The sequence below is a fragment of the Schistocerca serialis genome, chromosome 12 (genome assembly GCF_023864345.2).
Source record: "Schistocerca serialis cubense isolate TAMUIC-IGC-003099 chromosome 12, iqSchSeri2.2, whole genome shotgun sequence".
In the NCBI taxonomy this organism is placed as follows: Eukaryota; Metazoa; Arthropoda; class Insecta; order Orthoptera; family Acrididae; genus Schistocerca; species Schistocerca serialis.
The window spans coordinates 144,717,741-144,736,455 of record NC_064649.1 but is presented as its reverse complement, the minus strand read 5'-3'; the positions used below and the strand labels follow the sequence as shown (position 1 = coordinate 144,736,455).

Genomic DNA, 18,715 nt, shown 5'->3' with positions numbered 1-18,715 from the left:
GTAGGAAGTTCGTATAATTATTAAATAATGGCACCGCAGTGGTCCAAGGAAGCGATTAAAGCATTGATATGTACTTATAGGGAAGAACAGTGTCTGTACGTCATGAAAAGCGCAAACTACTATAATAAACACTTGCAACTCTTCCGAGTGCTTCTGCATGCAAGTGACGTGTCTTCTTCGACCATATCCATACGTATAAAATTTGCAAAGGATGTACGATCTTCTATCCTATAAAACAAAGTTGTATATAACAGTCATTATTGGTATATTTATAAAGTCAAACAGTAATGAAATGGTGATACTTTTCAAACAAAAGTAGGTGTTATGCGAACTAACCTCAACTCTTTATGAAGCATGGAGAGCACACCTTTTCCAGCGTTTCTCCTCTTAATACAGTTTTTCGTCAATTCTTTCTTTCTTCTTCTCTCATTAGCATGCATTTCTACATCGTTTAGCACCAAAACAGCTAATAATGGCAGTTTGCTCTGAACATCTGTACCTGAAGCAGCCATCTTCGTTCGATACAACATGCAGCCAATCACAACACAACTAGCTGCCGATCTTGCACCGTGGGAGAGCTTCGACATGGAAGATAGCCGGCTCCCTCCCCTGCAAGCCGGCGAGCATGCACGCCATCTCGCAAACTTGCGGGAACCTTGCTCCGTGTGAGACGGGCTTTACTGCTTCGGCGCGTGTACGTGCCACTACACGGCAAGTTTCTCTGCTCTGTGTGGCCGCCACGAAATATTCCTGCCACGTTTTTTCCAGCTCATATACCACAGTAAAAGAGACCCGCGAAACCGTAGCCTAATACGTAGCACGAGACACTCAGGATTTTGGTTAGACATTTTCCATTGTGTAACGCAGCGTTAACATTGTGCCAGAGAAGCATAACACACGCCATGTTACATACAGTGGGTCCAAAAAGTATTCGTCTAGTTGTAACTTTTTTAAAGAACTAAGTATATGTCACGTGAAAGGAAGGGAACATAAAATGTGATTGTCCAGTCATATGCAACGAACCTTAGTAAGTCATCTTTATTGGTGGACAAGGAAATAAATACATCCGTAGCGATAAAAAAAATTTACAAAACGGATAATTTATTCAAGGGCTACTTCAAAAAGTATTCGTCCACCGCATAATTTTTTTTTTAATTTTCAGTCTGAAAATATGATTTCAATAACAAAAATTAATATTAATGGGGTTTCCCTATGCAGCTATTACTGCTTGTAGTCGTCTGGGCATCGACTTGACCAAATTTGCCGTCAGAGAGGCTGGAATTTTGAACTATTCGTCTTGAAATGTTCCTTTAAGGTTTATCTTGTTAGAAATGTGTCTTCTCCTGATGCTATCTTCCAGTACTTTCCAAAGGTGGTCAACAGGATTAATGTCTGGGCTATGAGGAGGAGTGTTAAGTTGTACAGGAGCCACAGCCTTGTATTTAGAGCCGTATGCTTTGGGTCGTTATCTTGTTGAAAAATGTAATTTCCTTGCAGACCTAATTTTTCGGCGCTAGGATTCAGATTGTCCTTTATGATGTTGATATACATATGGTGATCCATTGTGCCTTTTATGAAATGTAATTTTCCAACACCTGCAGCACTCATCCAGCCCTACACCATCGGCGAGCCACCAATGTGATCGCTGTAAGCTTGTTGACACCAGTGCCTACCAATTTAAATTATATATTAAGCACTGAAGATGGTCACTAAGTGACCGAAAATCGATTTTGCGTTTAATAAAACAAAAAAATACGACCAATGCTGTCCCTCCTTCCAAGTATACCCATTATATGGTCGTGGTGCACAGGACACTCCATGGAGTCGCAAATCAATGTGTTTAAACGTTGGCACAAGATTGTGTGGCGACATCTCCGCATTCTTCTTAACGCCACACCATTCGCCTGCCATACGACCCGAATACATTATATTTACTCTCGTCATAAAATATTACTCTATTCCAGAAGTGTTCCTTCTTGAATCTTTCGATTCTGTTAACTGACCCAAAATTTCTTGCGCGCTACACGGCCGTGATACCCATACGTTTTGAAGGTATTTCTGATCGTGTTGGTGCACACCTTCTCTCCCCTAGACTCTTAACTCCCCAGCCAACTGATTTTAGGTTTCTTCTTCTTTTGCCTCACGATAAATCTCACAGCAGCATCAATCGAAGTGTGAGGACGTCCGGTACGCGGTTGGCTTTTTAATGATTTAGTTGCGCAAAATCGATCTATAATCGACGACCGTCGATCTAGATCTACCGACTACTTCGGCAATCTGGTAAGAAGATTTGCACTCACTATGTAAGCGCAGAATAAGTTTCCTTTCGATCGGCGTCGCCTCACTACCCTTACGGCCCATGGCGCTAATTGCACTGTATGGGCGCCGTTCAGAGCCACAACAGACGATAGGGTGGGGCCGCGCACGGTTGACTCCAGGGTGCGCCGTGGGCCAGGCCGGTATTACACTATCAAATTCCTTTGTCCAATATCTTTGTCCAATATCTTTGTCAAAGATATTTGATAGTGTAATAGGGATCTTTGACAAATGTCGTCCAATATTTGATCAAATCTAGGCCGAGGACGTATATTTGATCAAAGAAATCGCTTGTCTTCTGTTCACTGCAATGCGATATGTTACCACGCGGAGCGCTAGCATCGCTGCAGCGTTCTGTCGTCTGTAGTGTTTTTATAACCATTGCCGGTAAATACAATTGGTGTGTGCCGACAACTACAGAATTAATAGAGATGTCTGAAGCTTATAAGGCGCTTTACAACGTGAGGCACCCTGAATAAAAAATAGATTAAGAAGATTGGAGACCTAACCTGACCTAACCTAACCTAACATAACCCTCTCCTGTAGCAAGGAATGGGAGTGTTATAGTGAGCCTGTCTTCTGAAGATGTAGCAGTTCTTAAGTGAAAATTGTGCTTTGTGATATGAGGATACACTTCATTGAGCACATACAGAAATGTATGCTCATCCATTCTTAAGTAATTGATGTACGACTTGACGTCTTCCACTGTAAGCTCACGTAACAAGTTTTGTTGAATGCTTTTATCGTGTCGTCGTAAAACCCACGGCTTCACCCAGATTAGATTAGTTTTTCGTTCCATAGATCCGTGTTGAGGAGATACTCGTGGATGTGGAACATGTCGATTTTTTTTAAGCTGAAATAAAAATACTAATAGTATGAATAAATACATCATTTGTTTCTATTAAAAATTTCGCCAATGGAGTAGAAGGAGTTGGCCAGTAGTAAGTCTTTCAGGCTCCTTTTAAACTGATCTTTATTTCTAACTAAATTTTTTATGTTTCCTGGCAAATTATTGAAGATGAGTGTTCCTGAGTAGTGGACCCCTTTTTGAACTAAAGTAAGTGTTTTTAAGTCCTTGTGCAGATCATTTTTGTTCCTGGTATTGTATGTATGAACTGAGTTGTTTGTTGGAAAAAGAGATATATTATTTACGACAAATTTTCTTAAGAAGTAAATATACTGAGAGGCAGTAGTTAACCTGCGAGCCGGAAGTATAGTGAGACTGTCATTTGGGCCTACGAGAGTTATAGTTTTTTTTGTTTGTTTCTCATTCCTAGATAACTGTACAAACATATCGTTGCATGTATTGTAATAATCATTACATATAATGATCCACATGCAACAATATCTCTACGGAAGTATCTAGGCATGAAATACAAAACAAAAAAAGCTAACCTTCAAATCTCGTACGTCCAAACTGTTGTGTCGGTATCTGGGCCGACACCGTGAAGTTGAGATGGCTGAAAAGGCAAGCTAGACTAACGCAGACGGGCGTGAAGTACTGGAACAGGATACGTAATTAATGTTAGGAAGAAAAGTACGGAGCAGGTTTAATACTTAACTTTACTCAATCATGGTGGTACATCGATCTTGACGATACACGGGAGACTTTAAGTACAATCACTGTATGGCTAATGGCGCCTTGCTAGTTCGTAGCCATTAACTTAGCTGATGGCTATTCTGTCTCTCGGCTAATGAGAGAGAAAGGCTTCGTACATCTGGTCGGTAGCTAGGTTCTCGTACAACTGGGGCGAGTGCTCTCTCGTATCACGAGACCTGCCTTGGTGGTGGCGCTAGGTCTGCGATTACACAGTGGCAACACGCGGGTCCGACATGTACTAAATGGACCGCGGCCGATTTAAGCTACCACCTAGCAAGTGTGGTGTCTGGCGGTGACACCACACAAACGACAGTCTCACTGTACTTCTGGCCCGCCAAGTTTCATTTTCTTTCTTATTTTCCCCCAGTACCAATGCAAGAATCTGAAGTACCCAGTTCTTTGAAGAGGTTTCTGCAGGAGGTCCGTGAATTTACTCCACAAATAATACGTATTACACGCTTTTGGACCTTGAAAACTTTTGTTTGACTTCAAGATTTACCCCAAAATATTATCCCATATGACATTATGGAATGAAAGTATGCAAGCTTTTTCATTTTTATGTTGCCTATGTCTGCTAACACTCGAATTGCAAATACAGATTTGTTAAGGCGTTTCTGCAGTTCTGTGGTGTGCTCCTCCCAACTGAATTTATTATCCCAACTGAATTTATTATCAAGTTGTAATCCCAGGACTTTTAAGACTGTTAACCTCGTATGTATGGTTCCATTTTCTCCCCCCACTTCTTTTCCGCATGTGCACACAATGCAATTGGAGTACGTAGAACTGCTGCGGTTAATAACAAGTTGTTGTCAGCCATCTTGAACTTTGACGAAAAATTTGATGACAGTGTAATATCCCTTGTAGCGCTACGTCAAAGATCTTTGTCAAATATATTGGACGGAATATTGGATCACATCTTTGATCAAATCTTTGACAAAGAAATTTGATAGTGTAATACCGGCCTCAGCGTTACAGTTTAATCACTGCGCGCAGAATTTAGGCATGTTCAGATGGTGGACGAATACTTCATGAACGAGCTCTTGTATTACATTTTCTGTTTTGTTAACCATGCTGTCGATTTGGACGTATTTCTTTCCTTGTTTTTCAACAAAAATGACTTACCGAGGCACTTCTTACATGACTGGCTCTTTAGATTTTGTATACATGTCTTTTCATGTTACACAGACTTTGTTTTCTAAAAGATATGCAGCTAGACGAATACTTTTTGGAGTCACTGTAGATGAATGACTAAGACTTATCAGAGATCTCGTCGCACACTGAATTTGAGCAAGTCAGCTAAGCACAATTATACAGTCGATTGCACAATCGGTAATACCAGAGCTCTTATCTAGATTTCGTAGTAGAGAAACAAAGAATTCAATCTTGAAGCCCGTATCAATTATATAGCCTCAAAAAAAAAAGTTTTCGATCGAATTGATGGAAATAAATTATGATCATTAATGAATGAGAGTGGTTACCTGGCATACCGGTACCTCATAAGGGCAATCAAAAGCTTATATTGTGAAACAAAAATAGTATAGTACAGAATACAGGAAAGAAAGGAGAAATGGAAATCAGTGAAGGAGTGAGACAGGGTTGTTACTTTTGATCCACTCTTCCTAGCGTTAAAGTGGAACATTTCCTTCTAAGTTAGAAATCAGTTCATTATCGAGAGATTAAATTAAGCAAACACGCTAATTTAATTGCTTTGCAGTTATGCTCAAGTTTCAGGCAATATATGGAACAAGAAACAAAACCCTGAATAACAAAACTCGAAACGATACAAGAATTAAATCCTGAACCGTGAAGGTACCATTACTTAGAACAAGTAATCTTGCCATTACTGTTGTATGGAAGCAAGAGTTACATAATAGAAACTAAGATGATAAAATACAAGCAGAATGGATGAGATTCATGAGGATACTCTCGTGCACTAAAAGAGACTTATTAAAGAATTAATACTCTTGTTCGCCCACTGCTTGAATACTGCTCACCGGTGTGGGATCCGTACCAGATAGGTTTGATAGAAGAGATAGAGAAGATCCAACGGAGAGCAGCGCGCTTCGTTACAGGATCATTTAGTAATCGCGAAAGTGTCACGGAGGTGATAGATAAACTCCAGTGGAAGACTCTGCAAGAGAGACGCTCAGTAGCTCGGTACGGGCTTTTGTTGAAGTTTCGAGAACATACCTTCACCGAGGAGTCAAGCAGTATATTGCTCCCTCCTACGTATATCTCGCGAAGAGACCATGAAGATAAAATCAGAGAGATTAGAGCCCACACGGAGGCGTGCCGACAACCTTTCTTTCCACGAACAATACGAGACTGGAATAGAACGGAGAACCGATAGAGGTACTCAAGGTACCCTCCGCCACACACCGTCCGGTGGCTTGCGGAGTATAGATGTAAATATAGAATATTAAGGCATAGGTCGACTGAGGAGACCACGGTTATAAACTTTGTCAAGATGGAACAGCATATGCCTAAACACTGTATATAAGACGACGACGACGAATAATTTTACATAACACTATACTGTCCATCGACGTTCAAGGTACAATGGAAATGCGTTATTGTAATTGCATTCACCGATGTGCCTCTCTGCGTTATTAGGATCGTACCAGCAAGTTTTAAAGACGAATAATATTTTAAATTCTTGTTGGCTTTGTGCTCAATTTTTGGCTATAGTGGCATACATTAATTGTTAATGGAGCCTTCTTTCAGCTTGGGCATAGTGATTCTAGTGGTCCTCGTTCCTCTATATCTGGAACCACTGGTATAAGTTCCTTTGGGACATTGCGACTTTGATCGCTACCGTGTTGTATTAATATCAGCGGTGGCGAGTAGACAGTCTGCACGGTGGAGGTTCTTTGTACCGGCGGAAGCTTGGGCGGCATAGCGTTTTCGAAAAATCGTGGGTATTTTGTTTGCGGAAGTTGGCATATGCGGAGTGTAGGTAAGAAGACACAAATAGTAGTTTCGCGCTTTACTTTGTACATTGTTTGAGCAAAAGCCTTGAAGTGTATCGGTAGGTATTATTCGTTTGTCTTGAGTGCGTTTAAATACACCTAAGTAACGTGCGTGGTGCAATTACATATGTACAGGACAATATTTTGCCCCGTAACTGTGATTTACGGCCCACTGTGTAGAGAATGTCTCGAGCATGTTTAGCAACATAACCCAACTGTGTGTAAAATGCGGGCATGACGCGGGAAAAGGAGGAGGAAGACAGACAGAAATCATGGTTAGAAGTTAGGCCTTGCTAGAAAGGATGCCGGGTCGGTAGTTAAGTGTGTAAAACTTTGTATGTGCGTAGAGTTGTCAACGTGTATTTCATGGTAAAAGGCAGTGTGATTTTCGCAGAAGTAGTAGGATACTTGATTGTATCGGACTACTTTTTAAACATTTACCGTTTCACGAATTGCAGGTTTTGAAAAGCATCGTTTCTGGTTCTTCTTGGACAAAGCTACGATCGACATTATATAGTTGCTGCTTGCAGCCCTTACAGAAGTCTGTTTTATGAACTTTTTCGTTTTTGACCTGCAATCCTGTTATGACGGGTTAGCACTCTGGGGTTTCGCATTCCTGTGGCTAATCTGCTTGCAGCGTGCTGATGTTATAAGGCATCTTGGTTGCTGTAAGGCTTTACTGACACGAGGAACTACTGCGGTTTGGAATCTTGTTAGTTGTTACGGTTTGTTAGAACCTCCCCCAGACCCATTTCAGCTGCCCTGAGGTGAGGAGCTTTTGTCTGTGCTGTAAATAATTTGTACTATCGTGGAGTTGTGTACATGTTTGTTCCTATACGTACGCGCGCGCATTGTCTTACTTCCACGTAATTGTGTATTAAGTTTATAGTTTCAGTAGTTAAGCTGTTTATATGTGTCGAAGGGATGTTCAGAAATTATTCTCACAGTCCAATGGTTTTGTACAGAGTATTGTGATTATATTTTCAGTGACAAAGCATTACAGAACATTTTAAAATTATCACATATTGCACATCAGGGAGGAAGGTAGGTTTGCATCTACGTGACTCTGTTAAACTTTCTGAACAGCCCTCATATTTGTAACTTGTGATTCACCAGGGTAGTAAATCCAAGCCCACTCCACTTTAGTGGCATATAGTTATTACCCTTGCAATATGTATGCTAACTTTTAGGTGAATTGCTAACTGCATGCTTCCGAGGCTAATTTATCTTGACAGTCTGATAGAATTTTGAAACATATCTATTTTGAACATTGGAACTCTTCTGAAAATTTGGGAACTAAGACAACTGTTATAGCAGTATGTTGGAAACCTGTTTTTTGTCACAAACCAATTATATGAATTACATGCCCCAACATATCACTGATAAGATGCATTTAGCAAGCTGTTCACCTATTGAACCCTTACATTTACCTGTGAGATTGCTCTGTCTCATTGTGTTGTTCATTTGTTGATTTTATTTTTCTCATTGACCTGTGTAGAGTGAGGCGAGTTGACCACGTGCCACACCACAACCACCCCTGTACCGTTCTAACCGTCTCACCAACAAACCCGCAACCACCGCCAGCCAAGTAGAGCCCATCTGTTGTGCCAGTCATGGACTCCATGGACAAACCTCTGCCCAACGATGATCCCTCAGTCACCCTGACCATTCGACTTATTATGCAAGGCAAGGTAAGTTGGCTTCCCTCTTTGCTCTGGTACTATATTACCTCAGTTGTAGTGGGTGTCATGACTCCAAATAATAAACTGAGTGTTTGAAGCAAATATTGCTAGATTACAGCTAATACCCATACACAGGGGACATTTGTTTCACCCATTACCTTAACAAGGGAAACATAAATATTTTCATTGTGTAAGAGAAAAGAAATAGGAAAACGGGTACTTAACAGACAGTACGTTCTGGTAAGTAAAATATTTCATTGTAGGTTTATTAATGTACTGCATAATAAACATTTTATTCAAGTTATTTGGATGTATTATACCATACTGTGTGATGATGCTCAGTTTTAAGCATTAGTTATTTGGAAATTCAAATAAGGTATTTATATTCTATTTGATAAGTATGCATAGGCATCAGACACCAGATACGAAAACTGACCCTCAAAAACTGTTAAACCGTTTTCATATAGAGCGACTTGATGTATTGTAGGCTATGTTAAATCCTTTGAGTTAATGGAAATTTCTTGCAGGGATGATAATGAAGGCTTTTGTGGCTATATCCACAAAGGATGTTTTTCAGACCTTGAGGCAACACCCTCCACCATACACAGGAAATGGATTTGCATTGTGGTAGTGCTACTGAGTGACCCGCAAAGTGCTGCCATTTTTTAAATTTTTTTAATTGTACTTCTCACTGAAAACTTCAAAAGTCCAGGATCACTGTTTTTTTGTGGTCTTCATTACAACTTTTTCTTTGCAGCACAAAAAATCAGAAAATCTATAATGTCACTTTCACACCATAACCAAGCAGCCCTCATTGTACTAGTCCAAATTTGGCTTTGACCTTTTTATTTTCAGCATTTGTGAGATGATGCAGTGCCATCTTTTTATGTTTTCATTAGGTAACAATTTATATTTTAATCCGTTTTTCCTGGCAATTGTGAAATTTCACTTTATATCAATCTCCGCCCTGTACTTAAAATGACTGACAATACTCCAATTCATATGCCGTATTATTCAAAGTATAAGCTGTAATTATCCAGGTAATTGCATGCACAGAGATAAAAAGTACGATAGGGTCAATAAACCATTGCATCCTTATTGAGCCGCGGTAGTGCTTGCATTTCCAGTATGCAGAAAATGGTAGGTAAACGTTTAAAGTATTGCTTATCTGTTCAGGGCATTTATTATCAAAGTCCAGTCTGTCTATAACATACAGTTTTATTGGACTTTCCTAAATCATTTGAGGTAGTTTCCACATCGCATAATAGCTGGTTCATTCCCTCAACTTTGCCAAACTGTTGTGCTCTGTGTGTAATGTTATAACTATTAAAGGATAGGAACACCAGAGCCAAGGAAACCATTTTTCAGTTCTATATATTGTTTATACATAAATAACTATAGACAGCTCTAAAACCAGGGAGCAAGTTGTGCTAGGTGTGGCCCAGTACATGAAACACATTTTTCTCAATTTCTATCACATGTTTACTGCAATTTTTCACTTAATGTTTATTTTCCTAGCCTTACATTGCTGAATATAACAAGCAAGACCAGAATTTATTTACAAGAAATGAAAACGTCACAGATACTTAAGTAGTACAAAAAGTTTTGGGTTCACTTATGGTATACAACATGTCTTCTGTTCTGTGCTGCAATTGCTAAATCAAGATTCGGATTAGACAGTGTAGCAGAACCAATGAGAAAACAATGTTCAATAAATGTCATGATCTTGAGTGTATTAAATTACATAGTGGCATAATGGGCTATATTGTGCAGTTTGGTATTGTATAAGATAGAATATTCTTTAAAATTTAAACTGTAGTCTTAAGTTCCTGCATAAACAGCACCCTGGAAATCGGGACAGTCAGGAAATGCCTCACAAATATTTTAAATGATCATTGGTCTATGCTACAAATCGGCCCATCATCACAGTCAGTTTTTTTTTTCCATTCGTATTCATTGGCTTTGTCAACTTGCAACCAAACTGTAACACTGGCTTCCAAAACAATATTACAAGAATCTTGTTATATCTTCAGAAATGTACAAGAGATGGATACAGAAACCAGTAACCAAATTTATAATCTGTAATAGCCATATTATTGTCAATCTTGTACCTAATTCATACTTTCCACCAAAGAAAGTCATTAAATTCAGTAATAGTCATTGGCTAACACATATTATTACTGGATTGGATATGAGCATAGATAATGAATTGCCAGCAGTGCCACAAAACAGGGGAGCTGTGGTGCTCAGTATAAGCACTCTTAACCCACTTTCCCAAGTTTTGTACAGTTATGTTCAGATTCTGCCCATGGCACATTCATAAAATAACAAAATGACATGTCTATTGTAAAATAAGAATCTCTCTCTTCTGGGGTTCTGAAAATGAAAAGTATATGCCCAGTGCTTCTTACTGCACTAACTGATCTGAAAGCTCAGTGCTTAGATTTCTTCCAACACAAATATGCTTGTTTGTCATAAAACACTGAGGTATGGTCTGATCTTGCTGCGTAAAAATGAAAAAAGTTTATAAGCAAAGTAAGACAGGAAAGTGGAAGTAGCACAAATGGATTCACACTTAAAGCAAGTTTTGATGAAGGTAATGCACCTCCGTTTTCTACACTTCACTGCAGACGTTATTCCGAATCTTCAGAAAACATGTATCTATTATTGCACTGATCATAGAATGCTACCATTTACACATGCTCCTGTTTAATGTGGCAGTATTCTCTTGAGGAATCATCTCCCATTCTTTCAGGAGGTTCTCAGAATGCTGCTGATGAGCCCTTTTCCGCAGCTGGGCCTGTACATTCTCAGTGGAATTCTAATCAGGGCTTCAAGCAGGCCAAGCCATAGCATGAAATTCCATTTGTTCAAGAACTCTTGGGCAATTCTCACAAGATGTGGGTGTGCACTGTTGTGCATTAGTGGAAAATTATGACCAATAAATGGAACAGAGGGCAAACATGGTCCGAAAGGATTTGTTCCACATACTAATGTGCTGCAAGGCCTCATGTTCAGCAAAGACCAAACCCAACTTGACAATCATACTGATTCCTACCCATATAAGAAGAGATCCTCCTGTGAAGGTGACCTGGATGAAAATGCATAAAGGGGATACCCTTCTCAAAGCCCTCCCTCTCGCCATTTGATTGCAGGCCAAATCACAACTCGTCAGCGAATAATACTTGATTCCGTAGTTATTATCTCTATCAGTATTATTCTATTTCAGAACGAAGTAGAGCTGTGTGATTACATGTGGTGAGTTGTGGGCATGGCAGGTCTTGATGGGTTGAAGACTGCCTGCAACCAGTGTTTACTGGATGATTCTTTCAGTAACATTGATTACTCTGAATTGACTTTGTGTCAAAGGCATTGTTGTAATGGTTACAGAGAACTTGAAGGTGAAAGAAGTGATCATCTCATGACAGTGTTGCTGTTCTTGGACCTGATATTGGTTTCCTTCCATAGTCTTCAATTTTCGTAATGTTATTACCTCAGATCTGTGTTTTTTCAGGTTATGTGGGAAATAACAATTAAGACTAATGCATTAAGAAATTGACACTTGTTTACCTGCAAAGCAACACCAATAACATACCTTATCCTTAAATGTAGGATAAAGTGCAATTCGATATTTGCTACGTTTCACCTTTTTGAGCTGGTCACTGTAGTTGGATTTGGTGGCTGTTAGTCTCTCTGTGTTGTGCGAGGAATGCATTCAAAACTTCTTGTGTCATGTAAGATGCTCGTTTCTTTGTTTGGGTTTACCTGCGTTGTGCGGTCATTGCATTTAAAACGGGTGCTTCAGATAGTGCGGAGGTGTGTTTTATATGTGCTGGCAGTATGGTAGGTGGTTATGTGGTTAAAATGAAACAGAAATGTCTGGAAATATTATTGCAATCCAGTAGGGATAGGTCAATTGCAGCACATCATAAGTTGTGTATTGGTCTGACAGTAGTTGAAGTGCATGGTGCTTATCAGAAGTAGTACAGTAATCCAAAATTGAGTAAATTGTCTTTGATAAAGGCCCTGTGCTGTCAGCATCAAATCTTTGATCGTACAAGAAGGCATTTGATTTTAATGAAGACTGCTTTTATTGTGGTGAGGAAATTGATACCAATTGGGAGAAACTTAGCAGCCTTAATTATGCAAAGTGAAATGAAGTAAGTTATGGAACTTGAATTAAAAGATTCTGTTATTAGGGTAGCTGAAAGGCGAGGTGATGACTGGACTGCAAAGTATTGGAATGTGTCCATGATGTGCAACTTTGTGCTAAAGGTGCTCAATATCATAGGTTTTGTCAGAGGCATTTTTACTGGCCGATATAGGGTGGACGAAAACGAGGAAGTTCTGAATCCACACAGACAGATGGAAATTATTTCTTCCTACCTCGAACAATCAGAAGGGGAGTTAAGGGACTAAATCACTGATGACTGGTAGGCAGATATATATATACAGGGTGTTTCAAAAATGACCTGTATATTTGAAACGGCAATAAAAATTAAACGAGCAGCGATAGAAATACACCGTTTGTTGCAATATGCTTGGGACAACAGTACATTTTCAGGCAGACAAACTTTCGAAATTACAGTAGTTACAATTTTCAACAACAGATGGCGCTGCGGTCTGGGAAACTCTATAGTACGATATTTTCCACATACCCACCATGCGTAGCAATAATATGGCGTAGTCTCTGAATGAAATTACCCGTAACCTTTGACAACGTGTCTCGCGGAATGGCTTCACATGCAGATGAGATGTACTGCTTCAGCTGTTCAATTGTTTCTGGATTCTGGCGGTACACCTGGTCTTTCAAGTGTCCCCACAGAAAGAAGTCACAGGGGTTCATGTCTGGCGAATAGGGAGGCCAATCCATGCCGCCTCCTGTATGTTTTGGATAGCCCAAAGCAATCACACGATCATCAAAATATTCATTCAGGAAATTAAAGACGTCGGCCGTGCGATGTGGCCGGGCACCATCTTGCATAAACCACGAGGTGTTCGCAGTGTCGTCTAAGGCAGTTTGTACCACCACAAATTCACGAAGAATGTCCAGATAGCGTGATGCAGTAATCGTTTCGGATCTGAAAAATGGGCCAATGATTCCTTTGGAAGAAATGGCGGCCCAGACCAGTACTTTTTGAGGATGCAGGGACGACGGGACTGCAACATGGGGCTTTTCGGTTCCCCATATGTGCCAGTTCTGTTTATTGACGAAGCCGTCCAGGTAAAAATAAGCTTCGTCAGTAAACCAAATGCTGCCCACATGCATATCGCCGTCATCAATCCTGTGCACTATATCGTTAGCGAATGTCTCTCGTGCAGCAATGGTAGCGGCGCTGAGGGGTTGCCATGTTTGAATTTTGTGTGGATAGAGGTGTAAACTCTGGCGCATGAGACGATACGTGGACGTTGGCGTCATTTGGACCGCAGCTGCAACACGGCGAACGGAAACCTGAGGCCGCTGTTGGATCACCTGCTGCACTAGCTGCGCGTTGCCCTCTGTGGTTGCTGTATGCGGTCGCCCTACCTTTCCAGCATGTTCATCCGTCACGTTCCCAGTCCGTTGAAATTTTTCAAACAGATCCTTTATTGTATCGCTTTTCAGTCCTTTGGTTACATTAAACCTCCGTTGAAAACTTCGTCTTGTTGCAACAACACTGTGTTCTAGGCGGTGGAATTCCAACACCAGAAAAATCCTCTGTTCTAAGGAATAAACCATGTTGTCTACAGCACACTTGCACGTTGTGAACAGCACACGCTTACAGCAGAAAGACGACATACAGAATGGCGCACCCACAGACTGCGTTGTCTTCTATATCTTTCACATCACTTGCAGTGCCATCTGTTGTTGAAAATTGTAACTACTGTAATTTCGAAAGTTTGTCCGCCTGAAAATGTACTGTTGTCCCAAGCATATTGCAACAAACGGTGTATTTCTATCGCTGCTCGTTTAGTTTTTACTGCCGTTTCAAATATACCGGTCATTTTTGAAACGCCCTGTGTGTTTATATATATCACTTGCAACTTACATCCTCAATTATTTGCTGGGTGTATTACAATCTCTGTCTTGCTCTACAGTTTTTGCCCTGTCCTAACAGGTGTCCTATCATCCTGTCCCTTCTCCTTGTCAGTGTTTTCCACATATTCCTATATTTCCATCATTGCTTGTTTGATGTACGGATTGAACGGTATGGCTGAAAGACTACATCTGTCTTACTTCTTTTAATCTGAGCACTTCGTTCTTGGTTGTCCACTGTGATTATTCCCTCTTGGTTCTTGTACATATTTTGTATTATCCATCTCTCCCTATGGCTTCACCCTACATTTCTCAGAATTTCGAACATCTTGCACCATTTTACATTTTCAAATGCTCTTTGTAGGTCAACAAATCCTATGAACATGTCTTGATTTTTCTTTAGTCTTGCTTCCATTACAGCAACAAGGTCAGAATTGCATCTCTGGTGCCTTTACCTTTCCAGAAGCTAAACTGATTGTCCTCTAACCATTCTCGGTTTTCTTTTCCATTCTTCTGTATATTATTCGTGTCATCAGCTTGGCTGATTGAGCTGTACAGCTGATTGCATGATAATTGTCACCCTTGTCAGCTTTTGCAGTCCTTGGAATTGTGTGGATTTTTTCCAAATGTCAGATATTATGTCACCAGACTTGTTTGTTCTACACACCAACATGAATAATCGTTTTGTTGCCACTTTCCACAGTGATATTAGAAATTCTGATGGAATGTTATCTATCCTTTTACCTTATTTGATGTTAAGTCTTCCAGAGCTCTTTCAAATTGATTCCTGTTTCTTCTTCTGTCACATCAGACAAATCGTCCCCCACGTATCTGCTCTCTTCTCTGCATTTAACAGTGGAATTCTCATTGCACTCTTAATGTAACCACCATTGCTTTTCTTTTCACCAAACGTTATTTTGGCTTTCCTGTATGCTGATTCAGCCCTTCCAACAATCATTTTATTTTTGATTTCCTCACATTTTTCATGCAGCCATTTTGTTGTAGCTTTCCTGTGCCTCCTATTTATTTCATTCCTCAGTGGCTTGTATTTCTTTAATTCCCTGAACATTTTTGTACTTTCTTTTTCATCAATCAGCTGAAGTATTTCTTCAGTTACCTTCTTTGTACCTTTGTTTTTCTTTCCACCTTCTGTAATTTCCATTTTCAGAGATGTCTATTTCTCTCCAACTGAGCTATTCCTTATTGCTGTATCTGTATCCTTACAGAACTTAGTGTATCTCGTCATTCCTTAGTACTTCTGTGGGCCAGTTTTTTGTGTATTGATTCTTCCTTACTAATCTCTTAAAATGCAGCCTAATCTTCATCACTACTAAATTATGATCTTAGTATATATTGCTTCTGGGTACGCCTTACAATCCAGTATATGATTTCGGAAACTGTCTGACTGCCATGTAATCTAACTGAAATCTTCCCATGTCACCTGGCCTTTTCAAAGTATGTGTCCTCCCCTTGTGAGTCAGAGTATTCACTATTACCAGCTGAAATTTATTACAGAAATCAGTATTTCTCCTCTCTCATTCCTTGTCCCAAGCCCATATTCTCCTTTAACCATTTCTTCTACTTGTTTCCCTAAAACTGCATTGCAGTCCCCCGTGACTATTCGATTTTCATCTCCCTTCCAATATCCTCATATATTTTATCCATGTCCTCATCTTCAGCTTGTGACACCAGCACGCATACCTGAACTATCGTTGTTGCTGTTGGTTTGCTGTTGACTCTGATAAGAACAACCCCATCACTGAACTGTTCACAGTAACACTCTCTCTGCCCTACCTTTGTATTCGTAATGAATCATACTCATGTTACACCATTTTCTACTGCTGTTGATATTACCCTATACTCTGATCAGAAATCTTTGTGTTCTTTCTATTTCACTTCACTGACCCCCTTCTGTACCTAGATTCAACCTCTGCGTTTCCCTTTTCAGCTTTTCTAGCTTCCCTACCCCTTTCTTTGGTTATTGAATCTTTCTCTCATGGTCGCCTCCCCATTGGCCGTCCCCTCCCAGAGATCCGAACTGGGACTATTCCAGAATCTTTTGTCAGTGGAGAGATCATGACACTTTTTCAATTACAGACCACATGTCCTGTGGGTACACAGTGGTGCAGTTGTTGTCCATTGCTTTCTTAATCCTCATATCGTTGATCATTGTCGATTCTTCTGCCTTTAGGGGTAGGAATTAGGGCCACTTTCCTACCCCAAAGCCAAGAGTGCCCTGAAACTCTGTCCGCTCTTCCGCCCTCTTTGACAAGGCCTTTGACAGAAAGATGATGACTTCTTACACCAGAAGTCCTCAGCCGCCAATGCTGATTATTAATACAAATTTAAGCAGTAGTGGGTTTCGAATCCGGGACCAAGGACATTTTGATTACTAATCAAAGACGCTACCTCCAGACCATGTGTGCACCCGGCAGGTGTAACGCTCATAAAACCCATACTCTTGTGGACGTATGGTGAAGAAACAATGATTGTTGACAGGCTTAAAAAGACCACGCTAGTAATTCTTTCAATTTTGATCCTGCATTTGTCCTTTTCAGCCATGCCTTCACAGATGTGATATCAGATCCTCTTTTTTGGCCAAGAAATAGAAAATTACTGAACCTTTTGGAACGACAGAAGGAAAAACTTATCAGGCTGCTGAATTTGTTAAACCCTCAATCTCTCGAGGTGTAATAGCATAGCCAGAATAGCTGACGTTACCACTGGATGGTAATTCCAACTGCGCAACTTTGGACGATCTCGGGTACGAGTATTTTGTAATGTCTGCACCAAGAAAGCCTTTCAAATCTGAAAGGCTACCACCAACATCAGATGCAGCAAGGTGGCACTCATTGCGATCCTCCCATCATGTTCAGCATTGGCTGGGGAAGAGAACTGATCCACACCAGTGGGATGGAAAGAAAACTTATCAACTTATTTCCCATGGCAATGATGAATGATTGACACCACACACACTACTTAAGATGGTTTCCTGCACATGCAAAACAAGATGCACAGCTGCATCTGGATGTTGCAAATCTGAACTGAAGTGCTCCTTGATGTGCAAAAACGTTGCACCGTATCTTGTGAGAACACTCCAGAAATCGAGATTGACAAGGATGAGGATGAGATCAAAGGTACATTCCAGGATGGAAGTTGGCGAAGACACTGTTATGGATCCTGAAGATTGGATGCTGGACAAGGCCTGCCACAGTCTCCAAACCACCGTGATGGAACTGAAATTTCGTAGAATGTGACTCATATTTAAATTGTATTTTTTTAGTATTGTTGTGCCCTTTTATGTGTTCATTTGTACAAATTTTCATATTACTCATATGTTAATATATATTGGCCATTACTGTGTACTTAGTTTCCATTTTAGCAATCCACTTGTATCACTCGAGGCATGGATAAAAATAAATAAAAATACACATGAGTGAAGAATGAATTAAACAGGTATACATAGAAAACACACGTGTCCCCGTTAGAGAGCCATTTTCCAACTGCAAATTTCATTCAGTTGAATTACAAAAAAAGGGGGATTGCTTTGGCTTTAAATTGTATGAATGCTTACTAGTGCCTAAAACTGAAAAACTAGATGCTTTTATAATGTGAAATTTTGTGTTCTACAACTTTGATAAGTTAATATTTACAAAGAGAGAGAGGGGCTAGCCAGTACTTACCTCAGCTCAGTACAGCCAATAGATAACACAAAACAGAACAGAAAATTTACATTCCTAGCTTTCGGAACTTTGTTCCTTCATCAGGGAGGGGAGAGGGGAAAAAAGGGAAGGAGGGAAAGTGGATTTAGTTACTCACAACCCAGGTTATGAAGCAACAGGGTAAGGTAAACAGGGAGGGTAGCAAGGATGGAGGCATGGTTGTCAGAGGGAAGCCCTGCCTCCATCCTTGCTACCCTCCCTGTTCACCTTTCCCTGTTGCTTCATAACCTGGGTTGTGAGTAACTAAATCCACTTTCCCTCCTTCCCTTTTTTCCCCTCTCCCCTCCCTGATGAAGGAACAAAGTTCCGAAAGCTAGGAATGTAAATTTTCTGTTCTGTTTTGTGTTATCTATCGGCTGTACTGAGCTGAGGTAAGTACTGGCTAGCCCCTCTCTCTCTTTGTTAGTATT

The 18,715-nt window shown here is 40.3% G+C and overlaps 1 protein-coding gene across 12 annotated transcripts in view; it reads left to right on the top strand.

Moving 5' to 3' along the window:
* Window positions 1-18,715, top strand: part of LOC126428097 (poly(rC)-binding protein 3) — a 503,159-nt gene that overhangs the window by 407,655 nt on the left and 76,789 nt on the right. For 10 of the 12 annotated variants that reach the window (XM_050090000.1, XM_050089999.1, XM_050089996.1 and 7 more), the window contains one exon: window positions 8,384-8,576. In XM_050090000.1, coding sequence (XP_049945957.1) covers window positions 8,499-8,576 — 78 coding nt within the window. In that variant the 5' untranslated portion in view covers window positions 8,384-8,498. Of the gene's footprint in view, window positions 1-6,756; window positions 6,945-8,383; window positions 8,577-18,715 lie in introns of those variants that run through there. The other 2 variants (XM_050089991.1, XM_050089993.1) reach the window with 2 other exon arrangements.